The 21,757-nt window shown below is 47.9% G+C and overlaps 3 protein-coding genes across 6 annotated transcripts in view; all 3 read right to left on the bottom strand.

The window, feature by feature from the left end:
* Positions 1 to 2,746, bottom strand: part of SLC23A1 (solute carrier family 23 member 1) — a 38,319-nt gene extending 35,573 nt beyond the window's left edge. For 3 of the 4 annotated variants that reach the window (XM_051978497.1, XM_051978496.1, XM_051978495.1), the window contains exon 1: positions 2,610 to 2,746. In XM_051978497.1, the coding sequence (XP_051834457.1) occupies positions 2,610 to 2,645 (36 nt within the window). In that variant the 5' untranslated portion in view covers positions 2,646 to 2,746. The remainder of the gene's footprint in view (positions 1 to 2,609) is intronic. The other variant, XM_051978494.1, reaches the window with a different exon arrangement.
* Positions 2,747 to 10,722: 7,976 nt separating this feature from the next.
* On the bottom strand, positions 10,723 to 14,797 carry MZB1 (marginal zone B and B1 cell specific protein). Its single transcript, XM_051978509.1, has 4 exons — positions 14,180 to 14,797; positions 12,891 to 13,012; positions 12,384 to 12,488; positions 10,723 to 11,394 (listed from the first exon to the last, which is right to left on the bottom strand). The coding sequence occupies exons 1-4, from the start codon at positions 14,363 to 14,365 to the stop codon at positions 11,229 to 11,231; spliced, it is 579 nt and encodes a 192-aa protein (XP_051834469.1). The 5' UTR covers positions 14,366 to 14,797; the 3' UTR covers positions 10,723 to 11,228.
* An 88-nt stretch (positions 14,798 to 14,885) lies between these two features.
* Positions 14,886 to 21,119, bottom strand: PROB1 (proline rich basic protein 1). The gene has a single exon (XM_051978501.1). The coding sequence runs from the start codon at positions 20,058 to 20,060 to the stop codon at positions 17,022 to 17,024; it is 3,039 nt and encodes a 1,012-aa protein (XP_051834461.1). The 5' UTR covers positions 20,061 to 21,119; the 3' UTR covers positions 14,886 to 17,021.
* Positions 21,120 to 21,757: the final 638 nt, after the last annotated feature.

Genomic DNA, 21,757 nt, shown 5'->3' on the forward strand with positions numbered 1-21,757 from the left:
GAGCAGCCAGGCAGTCTGTCACCAAAGCTGCCCTTCCCCACCACACCCTGCTCAGTCTTTCTCTGGGACAGCCCCTCCCCTTGTTCCTGCAGTGTTGTCAATAATCTCTCCCCCACCTGTGCTCAGCCTCTTGCTTCTCTCTCTGTGGAGACCCAAAGCCCCCACTTCCCACGACTGCGTGGAGTGGGACGGCGACCCCCTCTCCGAGCTCTCCACTCGGAATCCAAATTTGTAGCAAGTTCCCAGGTCTGGCCTTGCTCTCCGTCCAGGTTCGGAATGTGGGGATAACTGATAGGCTCTTTGGGGGAGGAGGTTAACATAACTCATTTCCACTGAAGAGTCAGCATCTAAACTAGATGCCCTTTTGTTGGTGGGAAAGGGCAGAGGAGAGGGCGGGAGAGGCGAGTCCATCAAGGCCCGAGAAGCTCGTGAAAAGAGCTGAAGGACAGAAAACAAGAGACCGTATAGACTCATATGAGGTCAGAGATTTAGAGTTGAAAGGCTCCTCTTAGGTCCTCAGATTCAGTCCCCTCACGTTGCCAGTGAGGAAATTGAAGCCCAGGGAAATCAAGTGTTTTTTCCCACTACCATCCAGTTAGTAATTGTCTAAGGCAGAATTTGAATCCAGGTCTCCCTGACTTTCAGCACACTATATCGTTCTGGTTCCTTCTCCAGCTAACTTATGTGATCCTGGGACTTGACCTAACTGGGACTCAGTCCATCTGTAAAATGAAAGAATAATCCATGTTCTCTATCTCTAAAGGATCTTGTACTTATTAAATGGGATGCAGAAATGCTTTAGGAAGTTTAAAATACTATTATAATGATTACGAGGGAGAAGGAAGGTCTTTGGATTCTCTCCTTTTTGCCTCTGAAATCCGAAGTAGAAAGTAGAAATGAGGATGATGGGTTGCTTTTCCCCTCAGCTATAGTCCCTCTTCACTAATTGGCTGGACATTTCAAACTGGAAGTTCCATAGACATGTCAAATTTAGAATGTCCAACACTGGATTCATCTTTCCTCTAAAACCTACCCCTTTAAAATTTTTCCCTTTTTCTGTTGAAAACTCCACTGTCCTCCCAATCACACAACTGCCCATCCTCAGCCTCATGTGACCACAGAGCCAATCAGGTGCCATGTTCTGACATCTCCCGTCTGCTCTCTTTTCTCCACTCACACAGTGACCAGCCCAGGTCAGCCTTTCACCACATCTTTTCTGTACTATTCAGAGAGACTCCCAACTGATCTTCCCAGACCTCATCTCTTCCCACAGTGGCCAAAATGATTTTTCTAAAGCATGAGCTTGATCATGTTACACAATAAGCTTCACAATCTCCTTAATATCTCCACAAAAGCTTCTTTCTAGAATTTAATACCATGCACTGGTTCTGCCTTTCTGCCTTTATTACATATTTCTGCATTGACAGGATCATCTCGCAGACTGGTCTTTTTACTGTTTCTCCTCACTCTCCCCCCTTCAAGGGATTTCACTGACAATCTCTCATGTCTGGAATGTCCTTTCCCCTCCCCTCCATCTTTCTCCCTCGTTTCCTTTAAGATTCAGCTCGTGTCACCTTCCACATGAAATCTTTCCTGATTTTCCCAGTTGCTAGTGCCCTCTAAAATCAACTTGTTTCTATTCCATCCATCTCTCTGTCTCTGTTTCTGTCTCTCTGTTCTTCTGTCTCTCACTCTGTGTGTGTGTGTGTCTGTGTATATACCTTGTCTCCTCTGGCTAGATTTCAAGCTCTTTAAGCATGCAGACTGTTCTAGCCCAGTACCTGGAATAGTGCCTAGAACAGCACAGTAGAACACAAATACTTATTGATTGTTTGACTGGGTACCCTATGGGCTTATTCTCCACAGCAGAAAGAACAGTCATGGGCACAGTCCCTAGACATCCTATTTCTTACTCCAAAGCCCAGAGAAACAATGACAAGGACAATTTGGCTAAATTTTCCAATGCCTGGGGTTGGCCAGGATGTCCCCAGGGAAAAGGCCTATGTCCAAGATCCTGTCATCAGCATATGTCAATCCAACGGCGACAGGAGAGAAGAGCTCATCCAAGTTCACTGAGAGGGAAGCCAAAGAGCCTTTGGTGAGGGTGGGACATACCTCTGGATTTAGGACTACCTTCTCCCAGTGTCCCCTCACACTCCCTGCTGGACCTCAGAAACTCATGAGATTTATTTTAAGGAATTGTCATGTAGGACAAGATTTAAGATGACAGGAAGAAGATAGCTAGGATTTGCTATAGCCCTCCCCCTAGCCTCCCTTCTTTGATCTCCTTTCAGTGTTTACGTTCCCAGGAGGCCCTTCTACTCCTTCAGTAATACTGCGGTTTCTTCATAAATGAAAAAGTGGGGATTCTGCTCACTCCACCAAATTACGATACTTCTTCCAGCAGGGCTCAAAGCCCCTGTACACCCCTGCCCCGACTCCCCTGAAAGTTGATGTCTTGCTCAGCCTCCACTGTGCAGTCAAGGCTCTGTCCTCCCTCCCTTGGGAGGAGAAAGTAAATGAAGAGATAACAACAATTGCTTCTGTTCTCCTGCCCCACCCACCTCACTCCTGCCCCACCATCACATCTCTCTTTAGACCCTTGGTACCTGGGCTGGAGCTGTGTGGTTCTTCTGGGTCCCCATCCTTTGGATGCAGGGCTGGGAGGTACCTGAGGACGGGTAAAAGAGAGGACAGAAACACCTGTATGGCTAGGAGGACTTTAGTCCAAACATCACAGACATTGTTCAGAAGTAAATCTGTAACTAGAGCCCCAAGTCCAGAGATTGCGAAAGTGGAGCCCTAGGGGAAGTAACGTATTAACTCCCCTGCTGGGTGTACCCTGGCAAAGGTCAAGTCCCTTGGTCCCACCTTCTCAGGGTCAAAGCTCCATGTCCCGTTAGGCAGGAAGAGGGGGCAGGGTGGGAACTTCTGGGCTTGTTCATTTATCCACCAAACATTTCTAGGTGAAAAACTCTGAGGAAGACACAAAGGTAAATAAATCTGTTTCTTGTCCCTGAAGGAACTTAGAATAGTCACTTACCCTATAAGATTCTGTTGTACTGTGCTACACAGAAAAGGGCACCTGGGGAGAGACCACTTGGAAGAGGGGATGGAGTTCCTAGCCCCCCAAAGAATTGTTTCTCTTCTATTTTTAAACCTTACTGGTTGGTCAGTGTATAGGGGACAGACAACTTGATCACAGGTCAGTAGGCCTGAGTTCAAGTAAAATCAATGTTAAGAGGACTTGTGAGGAAAGCTTTGGGCTCAAGCTTTGGCTTTGTGTGTCTCAGTCATTTCCCTTTTCCAGGCCTCAGTTTTCACACTTGTAAAGCGAGGGGGAAAATAATAAGGATAAGCTGGCTAAATCTTCCAATGCCTACAGGAACTGGATAATATTTGAGGACTTTTCCAGGGACAATATTCTAGGACCTTTAAGTTCAGTAATAGCTAAGAGTTTATTGTGTCACTTTTACATTTTTCCAAAAGGTTTCTCACAGACAGGATTTCTTTTGATCCTCACAACAAAGTTGGAAGATGTACATTATTATTATTCCCATTTTGCAAGTAAATTGGTTAAGTGACTTAACAACTAAGTGGTTGAGGCTGGATGTTCTTCCTATCTTCTATCCTGAACATAGGACAGGATTTGGAGGGAGATTCAGAGATCTAGCCTTGTCAAGCAGGATGACCTCAAGCTACTCACTGTATTTGAGATTGTTTCATGCTTTAGCAAGGGGAGATTCTAAAGGTTGCCCTGCCTCCTTCACAGAGTTCTTTGGAAAGTCAGATCGATGAGGTCATCTAGTTTTTGGAGTTCCCTTTCAGGGAACCAAAATATAATGAGGTTTAGATTTTGGGATTCCCTTTTGTAGGGAACCAAATGATAAGGTCTAGATTTAGGGAACCAAAATGAGATTAGGGTTTCTGGGGGTCAGGGAGTTAAATGATAAGGTCTAGTGGCAGGTTCAAGGAACCAAATGGAGAGGTTGAGCCAACCCCCTTGGGATTTGGTGCAAGGGTAGGAATCTCTTCTGGTGGTGCAGAAATTTTCTGTAAAGGAATTTACAAACCTAAAAACCTAGATTGATAAGAGGTTTATTATAGGGATTGGGTAGTAAGGTTAGAAATCCTGACAGAGAGGCATGAAGTCTGGTTAGAAAAATAGATGAGGATAAAGAGAGGGTAGCACTGGAAGAGAATATTATCCAGTGGGCAGAGGCCTCCTTGACATAGCATGGCATAACCCACCATGGCATGTCAGGTCCTTTGCAAAGAAATGAGTTTTTAATTGTCATTTTTATAAGGAAGTCTTTGGTTGCAAGGGAGGCCTGCTCCCCCTCCCAAAGAAGCTGGTGAGTGGAGTTGAATTGAATAGAAGATCTTTAATTGAATAGGGTTGGAATTCTTTTAGCTCAGGACTGAACCAGCCCCATCTAGACAACAGAATGAAGCTGTGTGTTTCCCTGGCCTCACTGAGGCAGAGTTGAAGGAGATTTTCTCCTTCAAGCAGTTTTAGAGTTTAAGGGTCTCTTTTTCAAGATAAGATAAATACCAATAGCGATGATCATTCTTCTAATCTATAGAGATCAGAGTGAAATGGGAAGCTTGAAGAAACTTTCTCTCTCAAGGAGAAAGCTACCTTGAACTTGACCTCTGTACCCCACCCCAGGCAAACAGGATAATCAGCCTCATTCTGTTATCCTGAGAGACCCCCCCATCCCTATCCCACTCCATTGATAACACTCACTATGATTAAATTCTCTATAGAGGTAAACAGATACGTATTCTATTCCAAAAATTCCCCATTGTTTCAATAGTCCCAAGCTCTAGGATCTGCCCATAAAACTAAGTGCCCTCAACAAACCTCTTTACAAATATCCTGATTGTATTAGGGGCTTTTGTCCACTAAGAGAGTCTCTTAGTGATATTCAGAAATAAACCTTCATATTCTTTGCCACAGATAACTTGGATTAGTGAATTCTTGTCACAAGAACTCACCTAGCTCTGCCTTTCTTGTTTCCAAGTCAAGGCTCGAATCCCATCATTTGGGGCCCACTTCGGGGACTTCCAACAGAGCCTGGCCAACAGATAAGTAAGCCCCCCTGTGACTCCCTCTATAGCAGTAGGCAGCCAAAAAATCCAGAATAATTTGGACTACTGGAGCTCTATGCTCAAGCAGAGTTTTTTGCCTGGGGATGCTCATGGCAGAAAAGGCCTGCGAATTGACAAAGTTTTTGTCATATTTTTCTCTCTCTTCGGGATGCCTATAAAGAACGAAAAAGTTATAGAATCGGAGAAGTTTGGGGCTTGGGGTCTGTGGCAAGAATGGGACACCTTATTTCCTCTATTCCTAAAGATTCACCTTTAGGGTGTCTCTTAAAAAACAGGGACAAATTCAGCTTAGGAGATCTTAAGACCAAAAAGCTCATTTATTTTTGAATACTGCCTGGCCTAAATTTCTCTTAGAGAATCAGGAAAAATGGCCGATTCGTGGCTCAATAAATCACAATACTATGAAGGAACTGGACTTATTTTGCAGGAGACAAGGGAAATGGACTAAAGTTCGTTATATTCAGACGTTTATGGCTCTGGTACAGGACCCTAAATTAAGACTAAATTGCAGAATGTTGCTTGTCAAATTTAATGGAGAGCAACTAAAATTAGAAACCGACCTTTTAAATGACCCCTTTTTTCCACTCTTTTAGGGGCAAGAAGCATTTGCCCCTCCCTGCCGGCCCTTGGCAGAATGCTTGCACCTAGAACCATAGCCCCTTAATCCCAAATGCATTTGGGGGTAACTGCTTGAGGGGGGCATGAAATGGGAAGCCTGAAGAAACATTCTCAAGGAGAAAGTTACCTTGAACTTGACCTCTGTACCCCACCAGAGGCAAACAGGATAACCAGCCTCATTCTGTTATCCTGAGAGACCCTCCCCCCAATTGATAACACTCACTGATTAAGTTCTCTATAGAGGTAAACAGATACCTATTCTAGTCCAAAAATTCTCCATCATTTCAATAGTCCCAAACTCTAGGATCTGCCTATAAAACTAAGTACCCCCAACAAACCTCTTTACAAATCTCCTGATTGTATTAGGGGCTTTTGTCTACTAAGAGAGTCTCTTTCTTAGTGATATTCAGAAATAAACTTTCCTATTCTTTGCCACAGATGACTTGGGTTAGTGAATTCTTGTCACAAGAACTCACCTTTCTTGTTTCCCAGCCAAGGCTCAAATCCCATTGAGAGGAATTCGGTCCCCCTTTCTTCCCTTTCCAACTTCTTGAACCAAGAGCTCACTGAGTGAATAAGAAGGACCAATTCTTCATTTCCAAATATGACTTGACTTGGAGGGCAGTGGGAGTAGGAGGAAGAGGAAAAGAGGACCTCAGATGGTTTCTTGTCTCCCATTCAGCCGAGGGGTCAAAGCAGGAGACAAAAAGGGGGAGACTAGGGAGCAGATCAGTTGGTAGGGCTGGGACCAGCCTAGGCACTGGGCTGGGAATGGTGTAGATGGAGATAGATTTGAGAGATTAGACAGTGGAGTCATCTGGATCTACATCTCGAATTCTCTTCCTGACAATCTATTCCACTGAGGCAGGGGGGACAGGAAGGAGACGGCAATGGGAATGTTTCCTGATTCCAATTTTGGGAGACATGACCCCGCAGCCTCCTCTCCCTTTCCCCTGCTCAGATGAAAGCCCAAAGCCCCAAGGGATGACCTACTTCTGTTTTGCCGGCCCCAGGGCCGGGGCCTCCCTGCAGGGGTTAGCCAGAAGACCGCTCCCCGGTCTAGCAGCAGCTTCATGAGTTCCTCTTCAGTTCGCGGATGCCCCCGTCCGAGCTGGCTCCCTCTACCAGTCTGCTTCAGTTGCCCCAAAGTGGTCTGACCAGTTCGCCGAGGATGTATGGAAAGATGTTTGTATGTTTCTATTTGCACGTTACTTCCTCCTCCACCCCCTACCCCCCAAACCTGCCCCCAGCCTTCACTCTCCTCCACTTCTCTGCAGGTGGTTAAGGAAATAGGAAAACTGCCTCCTCCGAGACCAGATTACACACACGCAGCAGCAGTCACAGGCACTGGCACACAAACCCCCACGTGCTCATCTTTAACGGCTTCTTGACCCCCAGAATTCTCAGGTTCTTCTAGGTTTTGATCGATGACTTGATTGGGACAGTGGGGGATGGAGAAAGGAGAGGGGTGATGTTGGCTTTCGAGGTGTCAGCCAGGAAAGGGAGGTCCCAGGGACAGAGTGTGTGTGTGTGTGTGTGTGTGTGTGCAGGGGTACCCTCCCACACAACTCACAGTCATGACCAGGAGGGCCAGCCGGGAGGATGGCCCCGAGGGATAGTAGATTTAGCTTGATGAGTAGTTCCTGCATCTGCCCCTAGGAGGAGGCTCACCTCAGAGAGTGCACCTTGAAAGGTTCCATCCTCGCTGCCCCCAGCCACGCACAAAATTAGGAAGCATGTAATTTCAAATGTCAGCTCTAGTTCCACCCCTGTGACCTTAGGCAAGGCTTCTGACTTCAGGGGGCTTCTGTTGCCTCAGCTGCAAAATGATGAGGGATTTCTGCTCTAAATACTAAAATCTGGTGAGTGGTGTGCTTCCCCCCATGCACAGTAAATCCCTGATGGTTAGATAATCTTGATAATCCTGCCCTTCACTTCCCCACGCTCCTGGATTAGGGGAAATTGCCCTGAAAAAAAGATACAGACCCTACTGCAGGTTGTTTTCTCAGATATAGAACGGTTAGATTCTCCTTCCCTCCCCCCTACCTCTATCTCCCTTTCTTAGCTGGCTGAAGGATTGAAAACAGATGAAGCCCTTAATCTGTTCCTGGAAAAGCAGGATTAGTGACTCCCTCTCAGGGGCCAGTGGGATAAATGTCTAGGAAGCGAAGGAACTGTTCCAAGCACCCTTTCCCCAAGGGGAGGAATAGCAATGGCTGTAATCTCTGGACACAGGTTGGCTGACTCATAATGAGAACATAATTTTGTTCTTACTTTACCTGCCCACCTCAATCTAGAAATCCCCCTTGGGATGTTCAGGCATGGGTGACAACTAGCTCAAGACTGCACCATCCATCAATTGTGATAGACTTGGCTCTTTTGAACAATGAGGTGATTCAGACCAATTACAGTAGACTTGTGATGGAGAGAGCCCTCTGCATCCAGAGAGGGGACTCTGGGCACTGAATGTGGATCACAGCATAGTTTTCACTCTTTTTGTTGTTGTCATTTGCTTGCTTTTTTCTTTTCTTTTTTTTTTTTTGTTTTTGATCTGATTTTTCTTGTGCAATATGATAAATGTGAAAATATGTGTAGAAGAATTGCACATTTTTTTTTAAATTTAATTTTATTTAATAATAACTTTGTATTGACAGAATCCATGCCAGGATAATTTTTACACAGCATTATCCCTTGAAATCACTTATGTTTCATTTTTTCCCCTCCCTCCCTCTTCCCCCCCCCCCAAGATGGCAAGCAGTCCTATATATGTTAATTATGTTGCAGTATATCCTAGATACAATACACATTTGCAGAACCGAACAGTTCTCCCGCTGCACAGGGAGAATTGGATTCAGAAGGTAAAAATAACTCAGGAAGAAAATCAAAAATCAAATAGTTCACATTCATTTCCCAGTATTCCTTCTTTGGGTGTAGCTGTTTCTGTCCATCATTTATCCAATGAAACTCAGTTAAGTCTCTTTGTCAGAGAATTCCACTTCCATCAGAATACATCCTCATACAATATCGTTGTCGAAGTGTATAATGATCTCCTGGTTCTGCTCATCTCACTTAGCATCAGTCCATGTAGGTCTCTCCAAGCCTCTCTGTATTCATCCTGCTGGTCATTCCTTACAGAGCAATAATATTCCATAACATTCATATACCACAATTTACCCAGCCATTCTCCAATTGATGGGCATCCATTCATTTTCCAGTTTCTAGCCACTACAAACAGGGCTGCTACAAACATTTTGGCACATACAGGTCCCTTTCCCTTTTTTAGTATCTCTTTGGGGTATAAGCCCAATAGAAACACTGCTGGATCAAAGGGTATGCACAGTTTGATAACTTTTTGGGCATAATTCCAGATTGCTCTCCAGAATGGCTGGATTCGTTCACAACTCCACCAACAATGCATCAGTGTCCCCATTTTCCCGCATCCCCTCCAACATTCATCATTATTTTTTCCTGTCATCTTAGCCAATCTGACAGGTGTGTAGTGATATCTTAGAGTTGTCTTAATTTGCATTTCTCTGATCAATAGTGATTTGGAACACTCTTTCATGTGAGTGGTAATAGTTTCAATTTCTTCATCTGAAAATTGTTCATATCCTTTGACCATTTATCAATTGGAGAATGGCTTGATTTTTTATAAATTTGAGTCAGTTCTCTATATATTTTGGAAATGAGGCCTTTATCAGAACCTTTAATTGTAAAGATGTTTTCCCAGTTTGTTGCTTCCCTACTAATCTTGTTTGCATTCATTCTGTTTGTACAAAGGCTTTTTAATTTGATATAATCAAAATTTTCTATTTTGTGATCAGTAATGGTCTCTAGTTCATCTTTGGTCACAAATTTCTTTCTCCTCCACAAGTCTGAGAGATAAACTATCCTATGTTCCTCTAATTTATTTATAATCTCGTTCTTTATGCCTAGGTCATGGACCCATTTTGATCTTATCTTGGTATGTGGTGTTAAGTGTGGGTCCTTGAATTGCACATGTTTAATCTATATTGCATTATTTGCTTTCTAGGGGAGGGAGTGGGGGAAAGGGAAGGAGAAAAAATTGGAACACAAGGTTTTGAAAATTATCTTTGCATGTATTTTGAAAATAAGGTATTACAAATTTCTTAATAAAAAAGAAAGAAGCAAAACCACCACCACCAACAACAACCATAGGGTATGGCACTTAAAAAAAAAAAAAAAAAGACTGCACCATCCTCAAGGGTTATCATGTAATGGAGGCTTAGGATGGGGAAACACTAGGGAGAAGCTCTGAGGTCACTTTTGTGATCTGATAGGATTGATCTAGCCTGAATCTATCCTGGATACCTTCCCCTCTCTAAGTCCTATAGGCAGGGTCTTGACCTTCCCAGGACACCCCCAATATTATTCTCCTCTCCCCCCAGATGGAGTGCCTTCCCATCACTACTCTGCCTGTTTGGAATGCCACCTGTTTTTCAAGGTAGACCTTCTCATCTTCTCCAGGGAGGCATTCCTTTAACCATTTATACAATGGCTCTATGGCAGAATTCAGTTCTTGACTACGTTTACAAGGTTGGCATCTCTCCTTGGCATAGGGAAAGAGTCTGGGGATCGGAGCCACAGGGACTCAGTAGATTTAATGTCTTTTCCACGGGAAAGAGAATCTGAACCCTCTACCTGAGAAGCCAAAAAGTTCATTTAGAATGAAAAGGAAACACTGAGAGGCATTTGGCACAGTGCTCCCCAGCACCTCCCGGCTTCTGTGTCTGGGCATCTGAGGTAGGCTTTTTCCAAGCTAGCCCTGTGTACTCTAGGGAAAGGCATCGATTTGGAAAGCTGGTTGGTTGGTTGGAGATTCTGGGAAATTTCTATCCACTTCTAAAAAGCATGGGGCAGGGAAGTAAGCTAAATCTCAGCATCGACAGGGAAATAGGAAAAAAAAAAAAAAAGCTGAAGTCTTTCTGAGTGATTTTACTATTCTTGAAAGATCATGGGAGAAATGGAGAAAGGATATTTTACTTTATTGAAGTTTAATGAGTTAGGTGATAATAGGACAGGATGGCTCCAAGATCCAAAAACATCCTCTCCTGTCTACCCTTCCCCCATCAGGGACTGGACCCAGGAGACCCTAAAGGGGGAGAAGAGAAGGAGGAAGAGAAAGAATCAGGGGATGAAGATGGGAGAAGGATGAAGGGGAAGGGGAAGGAAGGAATTCAAGGGGGAGAGGTATGATCTCTAATTCACAGAGGAGGAAAAGAAGTCTGAGATCCAATTCTGGCTTTCCTGATCCTCACTAGGGGCCCCAGGCGAGACTGTTGTCCCTGACTCTCCCCTTGTAGGACTGAGGAAGGTCTTCATTCCAAGCAGAGCCGATGAAGGAGTTAGCTCCCAGAAATGAGGCTTCTGTGGGTTTTGCGAAGGGAAAGCAGAAAGTCCTATTATGTCACAGAGGTCCGCTGGACCAGTGGCTTCTCTGGGTGCACAAGACCTCTCTCCTGAGTGATAAAAGACTAAAGCTCCTTCCGGGGGAAGTCCCCCTGGCCAGGCGTCTCCCCTCCCGGACAGGTCCCTCTGCACAGCAGCCTCTCCAGGGCCTCCCGGCCCCCTTGCCTGTGTTCCCTGTACAGCTGATCCTCCCCAAGCTCTCCCAGGTAGTTGTGGCACATCTTGAAGAGCCTGCAAGGAAGGGGGAGCAGGAAAGGTGGGTGGAACAGTCCTGGGCCATAGACTGAGTTCTAACTCGGGCTTTTCTAATGACAGTGTGTGGCCCTGCCCTGCCCCTTCCAGCCTCAACTTCCCCATCTGTAAGTTTCCATGAGGTTCCTTCTACTCTGACAATTTGAGGAATCTTTGCTCCTAAGAGGAAGAAATACCCCAGAGAAAATACCCCTTCCTTGAGTACCTTCCTTGTCCCCTCTTTATTAAGCTCCTCCCAGTCCACCCTCCTCTTCCTCAGAGGATGCTGTGCGACCCTGGGAAAATTACTTAGCTACTCTGTTCTAGACAATTCTCTTAAAACTGTGCAGGAAGATACTAACCTATATTGCTTCAAACAGTTTGCTTATCTGAGAGTTCCCTCTGTTGAGGAAATGAGGTCCAAGTCCATTTCCATCTAGAATTGGTCATGTCAGATAAAATTTTCTCAAATCTTCTGCTCAAAATCTTCAGTGGCTCCCTATTGCCTCCAGAGTAGAGCTCAAATTCCTCTGCCTTTCATTCAAGCCCCTCCACAACCAAGTGCCATCCCACATTTTTCTTATCTCACTTCCCTCCACAAAGTCAACTTGGATAGTTTTCTCCCTCCTCCCCCCAATACAAACTGTGCTCTTGGGTCTGCCTGCTGGATATACTCCATCATTTATCATTTAAAGCACAATCCAAATGCTACCTTCTCTAGGAAGCCTTCCCTAATGTTTTCCCCAGCTGGTCATTACTTTTATTCTCAGATGTTCACTAGTACTTTGTGCTAGCAGGTAGAATTGGGAAATATTGTGCAAAATACTCGGCTTGATTTCTTTTTACTCTCGTTTCACGGAGGTCAGGAGTCCAGACTCCTGACACTTTTTATCTCCCTAGAACCTAGCACATGGTAAATGCTTGAAAAACTTTGTGTTTAATAAATAGATCTGTTCACCACTTTTCCTGCCCCAAATTGGGGTCATTACCTGCCTGGCCACGGGCCTCCGCTGATCATCACACTGATGCCTTCAACATTGGCCAGTCCCGGGCCAACGAAGTGTTTCACGTTGTTTACTTCCCGGACCCCGTAACTGGTGGTCATGGGGAGAGAGAGAGAAGAAAAGTTAGAAGGGGAGCACTGGGAGAAGGGGATCCATCCATCCTGGGGCTTGTTAACTTCCCCAGAGCTGCTCTTTTCCTGGCTATAAAAATACACAAGGAATAGCCTTGGAGAAAGGAAGTAAGTTTATAGTCTATCAGTCCAGCAGAAGTGTGTGTGTGTGTGTGTGTGTGTGTGTGTGTGTGTGTGTGTGTGTTATAAAGGTGGGAGCTCAGACAATTTCTTTTAGGAACCTTCCCCCAACATCCAAGCATCTCAACCCCATCCCCTTGTGGTGACTTCTTCCCTTTCTTCCCCCTTGCTCCTGCAGAGATCTGAGGATTCTGAGAGCCACAGGGAAGGAATGGCTTTCCATGGGTCAAGGGCAACTCACTTCTTCCAACTCTGAGAACAGCATTTTTCCAGGACATCGGTGTACTCAGACTCACTCAGAGAAGCCCCCTTGGGCCTGTGGCTCAGCAGCTTGGTCTCCGTTTCAGTCAGATGCTTCCACATCTGAAACAGGGGAGACCCTGATTAACTTTGGAGCCAACATTGAAGGGGAGGAGGGAGGAGGCAAGCAGTGGGACTGTAAGCAGTGGGGGTGGGCCGTGTTTATGAGAGGAGGCCCCTGGTCCCCCCTACAGTTGGCCCCCTGGAACAGTTTTGGGCTAAGAATAGCTCTGGGTGGGGTGGGGCCCATCTGTGTGGGCAGAAAGCACCTGTGAAGGATGGGTCCCTTGCCCTGCTTACGTCTCCATCTTCCTGGTTTTAGGCACTGGAGTGGTCTTAGCAGTAAACAGGGAAGCAAGAACCTGCTTAGGGGTAGTGGGGATTCGCCGGTAAGTTAACTCCCTCTCCCCAGGAGTTGCTCAAGAGAGTCTCTCAGTTTCAGATACAGAAACCGAGCTCTGGCAGCAGGGGTTTTCCCCAAGAGCCAAGATTCTGACCTGTGGGATGAGAGGGAGGTGAGAGGCACTAGGCCTTAACCCAGTCACCAAATCCAGGGAGGGGTGACCCAGGCTCCAGGGAATCATTTCTTATTTTCTCTAAGACCATCTGCTCTGTGCTCTGAAACACAGCCCAATTTGCATGGGGCATTTTTAACCCTAGAGGGATCAGAACAGGAAAAGGCCCAGACACTGAGGAGGAAAATGCCAGGTGCTGGCAGGGCCCCCAAGGGAAGGGACAAGCTGTTAGTGACACGTATCACACATAGAAACACGTGGCCCTTCTCCCCTTCCCCAAGCACTGTAGAGTGCAAAAAAAAAAAAAAAAAAATCTAAGAAAAACAAAATAAACAAAAAAGCCAAAAATCTCAAATGAGGAAACCTTCCTGAGCTATCTCTGCTATCTCTTCCTTTATTGTTTACTTGAGACCCCAAAGACCTTTTGCATTAATATTACATATATCTACTCCTCTCCTGGCAGAAAAATAAACTGAAGCATATAACTGTAAGGGGAGAGAATGATCCAATCAACTTGAGCCAACAGGGTACCAGGATATGTAAGTGATACCATCCATCTTAGCCTGTGGAAAGGGATATTTCTAGCCTTTCTGGAGCTTTGTGCTCCAGGGCACAGCCTGAAATGTGTCCCTCCCATGGCCTTGCTCCCTAAAACTTGGGTCCTTGGTGTGGGGCTCAGGGGGGGTCGAAGGTGGGGGCAGGAGAGCTTTCTTACCTGGTAAGAAATGATTCGGCAGGCGTCACAGCGCAGATGTTGGGGCATGTGGGTTGAGTATTTTTCTTCTTCATCAAAATGAGGGGATGTGGCTGACAGTGGGATGGTTTCCTGGGGGATTCCCTCTCCAAGGTTCTCTGGGGGGCCCCAGCTGGTCAGCGACAGCAGCAACAGCAGAAGCCTCATGGCCTCTCAGTGGTGGACTAAGTTCTGTATAGACTAGGGTGTGGGTACATTACGAAGGAAGCCAGGTGGCATTAAGACCCAGCTTAAACCAATGAGGGCCTGACACCTCTGTATCTGTACCCCCAACATCCTATCAATTGACTCAGTCCCTCCCATTCCCCCAGATTGTGATGGGTCTTGAAAGTCAATTTTTCCACTTCCTTCCTGGGAGGATCTCCAACCCCACCCCCTCAATATGAGGTTCCAGATAATCTACTCCCATTTTGTGGAAGAAAAAAACTGAGACCTGGAAAGTGATAGGGACTTAGACAACTTTACAAGGCAATTTAATGTTTGAACTGCAATTTGAGCTTACAGTCACTCAGAGGATAGGGGATAAGGTGAAATGTTTCCTCCTCCTCCCTCTTCCAGAATCTGCCTTTTGTGTGAGATGGCAACCTCTCTTTAATAGCCAGGATGATAGCCTCAATAACATAGGAGTTGAGAGGATTAGTACAAAAAAAAAAGACCAAACGCAATATTTTGGTTACTGACCACAATTCCTTTGGTGGACATTTTATTTTACATACATAGATTGCAAATTCTAGGAATCTCTGGAGCCTGATTTTGATTGTACTTTCCTAGCAACTTTCCCCAAGGAGCTCCTTTTCCTGGGTAGGGGCCTGTGAGTCTGGGGGTGAATATCAGGCCTCCTTCCACCCTTAATTTTGTAACAAAAGAAGGTAGCAGCCAGTTGTTTGAGGGGAGGAGATACCCCCTGTCTCTAGTGACACTTTTTACCAGCAGAAGCAGTAGTCATACAAGCAGTTATAAACACCCCCAAAATACATACACACACACACACACACACACACACACACACACACACACTACACTCCCTTCTTCCCTGTCCACAGCCTGCCCCATCCAGTTGTTCACATGGAGCTTTGTTCACAAATATGGCCCATGCCCCTCTTCTACCTTCCTCTTTAATATTCCTTAAGCTCACCCAAGTTTCCTCTTCTTATTTGGATGGGTATAGATCTGGATTCCAGAAAGGGAGATGCTTTTTAAAATGCCCAGCAAATCAGCCTCTTGACCCACTTTAATCACAGCTCCCAGCTTAACCTGGAGAAACAACAGCTCTCTAAAAGTCCCCAACACTGGAAACTCATTTATCCTATTCCCTTGAGACACTTAACTGGCTCAGCCTTGGGAGACCTTCCCCGAAAAGAAGCTCATTCACTTCCATCTAATAACTCTCACTGATGGAAAGGCTAAGTTTCTGGAATTCCAGCCCTGATTCTGCAAAACCTAACTTGCTTAATGATTTGGGGTAAGTCATTTATCCTTGTAGGGACTCAATTTCCTCATATCAAAAGAGGAATGCTGGACTAATGATTTCAGGTAAGTCATTTATCCTTGTAGGAACTCAGTTTCCTCATATAAAAAGGGGAATGCTGGACTAAATCTTCACTGAGGTTCCTTCCTAACTGAAAACTATCTCCAGAAAAGAAGTTCAGCCACTTCTAAAGGAGAAAAGAATCTCCTAGCTAGCTAGCACGGGTCTTGTTTTTTCATGGGTAGAGGAGAGTAGTAATGGAAAAGGAGTAGTTTTTTCTGAGATCATTGGGGTCTGAGGCTGGCTTTGAACTCAGGTCCTCCTACTTAAGGGCTGGTGCTCTGGACCATCTAGCTTTCACATGTTTCTTAATATGTAAGAATTATTTCATTCTGGTGCCAGTGCCATAATAACTGCTTAATAAATGCTTGTTGATTGACCAATTGATTTGCTGAATCTTTACCAACAGCCTCCTGCCTTGGAGGGGCTATATTAATTAGACCCAAATCCCAGCTTTTCCTTTTAACATTCATCCCTGAAACAAGATTCAGAGAACTCTAGCACTAATCAGCACCCCACAGTGCTTCTTCTGGTCCTGCCTGATCCATCTTTTTATGAGCTGAATGTCTCCCATTTCTTTACTAGAGCTCTTCAAAATTGGCACAAATTTTGACCCAACTTCCCACCCATCCTCCCCCCCACACACATATACACAACTTCCCTTTCTCTCTGACTCCAATGAAGGACTTGTATCTTCAAGTTCAGGGGTCAATATACCTCCCAAACTCATTCTTACAGTTTGACTCCTTCACAACTTTTGCTGGCTCATATCTTCCCCCATCCATTTCCTTGACTCATCACTGGTGACAGGGCATATGTGAGACACACAATCATATAACTGCTATCATTGCTTCCACTTCCTGAGGGTCATGGGTAGAGACACAGGCAAGAACTGAATAGATTGGGAAGAAATAGATGACAATTCCTCCCTGAGCTCTCCCTTCCATCCTCGGCAGTACCCTGGGAAGTGGGGTTGGAGGCAAAGCCACAGCACAATCCCTATGGGAGCTAGGGTAGGAGTGTGATGGGGGAGTAATGATAGTGAATGTGGACGTGGATGTGGGGAATTGGAATTTAAAGAAGGCAAAGAGCAAGTCATCGGGAGGGTGGGTGGAGGTGAAGGACTGGTATCAGAGTGGGTGTGTGCCAGGGGAAAGGAACCCAGAAGTATTTAGGGCTAAGTTGGATTCAGAGCCTCTGCTGGAATAAGAGCCCCTTTAGGTGAGACCTTTAGACAAAATGGGGTGTGGGTAGGGCTTAGGGAAGTCTTCTCACTCAAAAAGGTGAGCCTTTAGTACTGGTAGGAGGCCCAGAATTGGGAGGCCCAGAGTAAAGAAGTAGCGGAAGACCAGGTAATGGGCTAGGGGAACTGCCTGTGGGCAGATAATAGAGCCCATCTACAGAGGCACTCTCAGGAACCCAGGGGAGTTTGGTTCCTGGGGCTAATAAGTCAGGGGGACCCAGAGGCAAGGGTCCAGGGGAAGGGGGTAGTGAAAGCCCAGGGTAGGACCCATAGGGAGAAGGATAGAGGCTGTGCCCTACTGCCAAGGAAGGGTAGAACCGGAGGGGTGGCCCTGCTGGGGAGGGGGGAACAAGAACTTCTAGGTACTGACCACTCTCTGGGTCAAAGAGCAGCTTTAATTTAGGAGATTTGGGAGTCTCTACATAATAGTAACGCCCACTCTCTGGATCTACCAGAACCTTTCCTGATGGGGTGGCTCCAGCGCTCCTAAGACCCTTACCCTGACCCCGGGAAGGGCTGTCAAGGCCCTGGGCCATAGGAGGTGCTGAGGCTGCCCTGGGCTGGGACAGGGAAGCAGGTTTGGCTGTAAGCTGGTTCCCTGAGGGATGGGTCCCAGTGGAGCCTGGTTGCGGTTTGGCTCTGGGCTCTGGACTCCGGGCCTGGAGGACCAGGGGATTGGCCTGATCAGAGTGTGGGGACCCCAGGCGGAGGGAGCCCCTGACATTTGGATGTGGGGGTTCTGTCAAGGAGTTAGACGTCTGTCCAGCCCCTGACCATTGAGCGGGGCCCTCTGGCCTCTCTCTTGGTTCCTTGGGGATGGAGGCGGGCCCCAGGCTAATCCCTGGGGAATTGGCCTGGACTTCTCCTTCAGGGAGAAGGCGCTGAACCTGAGGACTGTACCCTGGGGAAACGTGGTGGATCTCTGTGTCTGTCTCAGGCTGGGTCTTGAGCCCCGGCTTTCGGGACAAAGACAGGGCTCCCGGGAGGCGGATCTCGCTGCGAGCAAAAGGCTTGGCTGTATTGTTCTCTGCTTTCTTTCGTGGGGTCGGATCTCCTTCTTGGTAGCCCTTGGGCCGCGTCTGAGGCTGGGGAGGTTGGTGGCCTTGCAGGGCCCCTCTGGGGCTGTGGGGAGCAGAGTCGCTTACTCCCACTCCCTCAGTGACCGGCGGCTCTGCGACTTCGTAGGGATGGGTCACTATGGGCAGGAAGTCCTTCTGGAAAGTAGAAGTATAGTGAACAGTGGTAGGAGGCTCTAGAGCTCCGGACGGAATCTCGCTGTCCTCGCTGGGGCCCCCGGACGCGCAAGGGGGCTCAGGCAGCCCCAGACTGGAAGTGGGGACAGCTGGGAAGCTCAGCGAGTAGGTGTTCTTCACTAGCTTCCGTACGTCCCGAGGCCGCGGAATTGTTACTCGGGATCTGCCTGAGGGAGCGGGGGCGTCTCTGGGCTCCCAAGTATCCGGGACTGTATTCTCCAGCGGAGGTGAAATCTGAGGTTCCTGCACAGTTAGATCCTGAGACGACTGCGTAAATGTAGCCTCATTGGGAGCCTCCTGCATAGACGGAATCAGCGACGCCTGAAGAGTGGGATCCCAGGTTTCCTGAGGAGACAGACTGGGAGTCTCCTGGGCCGCCCGATCCTCTGGAGTGCACCTCTGAGCCAGAGGTTTCGGCGGCTGGCTCCATTCATTGCGGGGCCGAGACTCCGAAGCTTCCTGGGGCTTGTCCCCCGACAGCAAGAAGATGCTGGAGCTCACGGGACCGAGTGGTTCTGTCCCGGGGGCTGGTTTGTCCCGACGAATAGCTCGCTCTCGAAGACTGGGCCAGGGCCTCGGAGTTCTGACAGAAATTACGCCGTCTGGGGCCCTCAACCCCGCAGGCTTGGCAGGGGGCAGGGGTGCCTCCTTCGCCGGCTCTCTTGGAGGAAGCCCAGCCTGAGAGGTCCCTCTGGACTTGAGTTCCTTTGAATCTCTTCGAGGGCTTCGTACAGTAAGTCTAGTTGGGGCTTCGCTCTCCTGGACCTCAGGCCAAGCCAGGGGCCAATCCGCCGGCTTCTGGATATCCCCCTCCGAACGAAGCTGCGAACCTGCCCGAGTCTGAATGGGCTGAGCCCCGCCCCCTGGGCTTGGCTGCTCCGGGCACAGTGTCTGCTCGAGCTGCAGCTTTCTGGCCAGTGCTGTCTGCACGAGGTTGGAGGCGGCCTGCAAGCGAGTCAGAGACTCGTCCAGCGAGCCCGTTCGCAGGAACAACTTGCGCCTGGGGAGCCCATTCGCCCCCGCTGAATCCAGCTCCGGAGGGCTCGGCTTCAGCCTCAGCTCTATCTGCCTCTTGGGGACCGTTCTCTGCTTACTCAGGGATGCGCGGTCTTCAAGAGCCACCTCCACGCACTCGAACTGAGTTCTCCCGGACGTGGCAGGGAGTTCTGGCAGCTTCGAGGCAGAAGATTCAGCCTCCTGACGCAGGTCCAGGTAGGTGGCCCAGCGGTCTGCTTGGTTGCTGCTGTCCGAGAGAGCCGGGGATGGGCTGGAAGAGGCCTGCGCGCTGGGACTATGCACGTCTAGGTAGGGGCCTTGAGGGCGGGAAAAATTCTGCAAGCTGAGCGCAGTGAGCTGCTGCACCTCGCTGTCGGCCTCATCTGAGTCGCTGGGGGACCGAACGGGAGTCTCGCCTAGGGGCCCGGTTGTGAAGATCACTTCCATCTCCCCCGACGGCAGGGTGCGGAGCTGGAAAGGACTCGGGCGCTGTCCCGGCCTCTTGGGGAAACCGGATCCAGGCTCCTGGCGGCTATTCTGGGCGCTGATGGACAGGCGAAGCTGCGAGCCCCCGCTCCCGGTTGGGCCCGCCCCGCGACCAGGGACCCTGGAGTTCTGGCCCGCAAACTTTGCCGGTTGCCCCCGCCCAGGAATTCCACTGCCCCCGTCATCGTCCGCCCCGTCCAGGACGGGGCGCGGCCCCTGGGGCTCCGGCGAGCCTGGCGCGGTGTGGTAAGAGTCGGAGGATCCCGAAGAGTCCTGGCGCAGAGCCAGGACCGAGGGGAAGCCGCCCGCGGCTGGGGGGACAAGGATGGAGAGCATGCTGCGGGAGGGCTGCGGCGGGGGCCCGGGCTCAGGTCGCGCAGAAGTTCACCGCCTCCTCCTCCGCCGCCGCCGCCTCCAGCTGCTCTGTCCCCAGCCCGCACTCCCCGCCCCGGGGTCCCGGCGTGGCCGGGTCACGGTGCCTTAAAGAGGCCGCATCTGAACCGGAGCCAGAGGCTGCCGGGGCTGGCTAGGATAGCAGTGCCTTTCTCCACTTTCTCCTCCCCTCCCCTCCCGGCCCACTCCTCCCCGCTTTGGCCGGCCTGGAGGAGCCGACACCAGATCGGGGAAAATAATGCGGTCTGGGGGGCAAACTGTGGCAGGAGCCCCCATCAGGAGGCCTCCCGGAGGAACCGAGATCCGAAAGCCAAGGGGTCCCTGCAGGTGCTTCTTTGAAGCACTTGCGACGCATCGAGGCACTTCCAATTCTAAATTTCAGGCTTGGATTTTGTGTCTCTGGCATCTCAGCTCGGCCATCTAAACGTCACCAACTGTACACTCCATTCTATTAGGTTGAGAGGGTTTCCTTAATTTCTCCATAACCGCGTGAGTAATGAAAGTGAGACCTCTTCATATTACCGTTTGTAAAATGGGCTTTTAAGGAAGTGCAGGTGATTCAAAACATCTACAATCATACTCCGCCCAAGTCCCAAAGTTGGGCTGGATTCCTGGACCAGGTTGGCATGGGGCTGGGGTAGAGAGAGGAAAATTTTTAAAAAATGTAGCTTCTCTGTATAGAACTCCGAGCTGGAGGCATTGGGGGAAGGGGAGCTAGAGGGTATTTCGGGTTGTTTTGGTACTTGGGAACATGAATTGCCCGTGTTTATAGCCCCGAATTTCTTTCATACGGCCTCAGAGAGGCTATGGTCCTTTCTTAATTGAAGACGACCCCAAACTTGTGTTTTTTGGAAGGGACCTTCGAGGTCAATTAGTGCGACCTTTCATTGATGACTCCAAGAAACCTCAGATATAACCCACGTTTAAAACCTATTCTTGAATACAGTTGCCAGAAATTTGTCTTCCTCCTCCCCAACTCTCTCCCTCCAAATAAAGTCTTGTCCTTTATTTCTTCTAGTGCACTTTTTTTGGTCCTAAAACTTTAAAAGTCTTATCCTGGCTCTTTGCTGTTCACTACTAGGATACTGAGTGTTAGGGCCCCGATTCCTCTGACCAATTCTAGCAGCTTTAGACACTGACAAAGACTGGCATGTGAGCTGGCATAAGGTTCAAGGGCTGTAGAATCCATCACAAGTTAGAATATCAGAGTAAAATGTGTTACTTTCTGGGTTATCTTAATTGGAAAGTAGCTGCCCTAGGAAATTAGAGAATAGGGTCCTTTAGAGATTTCCAACTTTTCTCTCATTGAACATTTCTACACAATGTATCATTCCAACGTTTCCACTTTAAACACTTGAAAAAGGACAGATTCATATAGATGTTTAAGATGGTAGAAAGTGTAGTTCTTGATTTTTTTTTTTTTTGGATGCCCTCCAAATCATTGTCACTTGGGCAACTAATATATTTTGGGCAAGTCAACTTTACCCTTCTGTTTTCTTTTATGTAAAATTAACATAATGCTTAGCCTTCTAAAGGGATGAGAATCATGCTTGTGCAAATTCTTTGAAAAAACATTAAGCCAGGGGCAGCTAGGCAGCAAAGTGGATAGAGCACCAGCCCTGAAGTCAGAAGGACCTGAG

The sequence above is a fragment of the Antechinus flavipes genome, chromosome 2 (assembly GCF_016432865.1).
Source record: "Antechinus flavipes isolate AdamAnt ecotype Samford, QLD, Australia chromosome 2, AdamAnt_v2, whole genome shotgun sequence".
Lineage (NCBI taxonomy): Eukaryota > Metazoa > Chordata > Mammalia > Dasyuromorphia > Dasyuridae > Antechinus > Antechinus flavipes.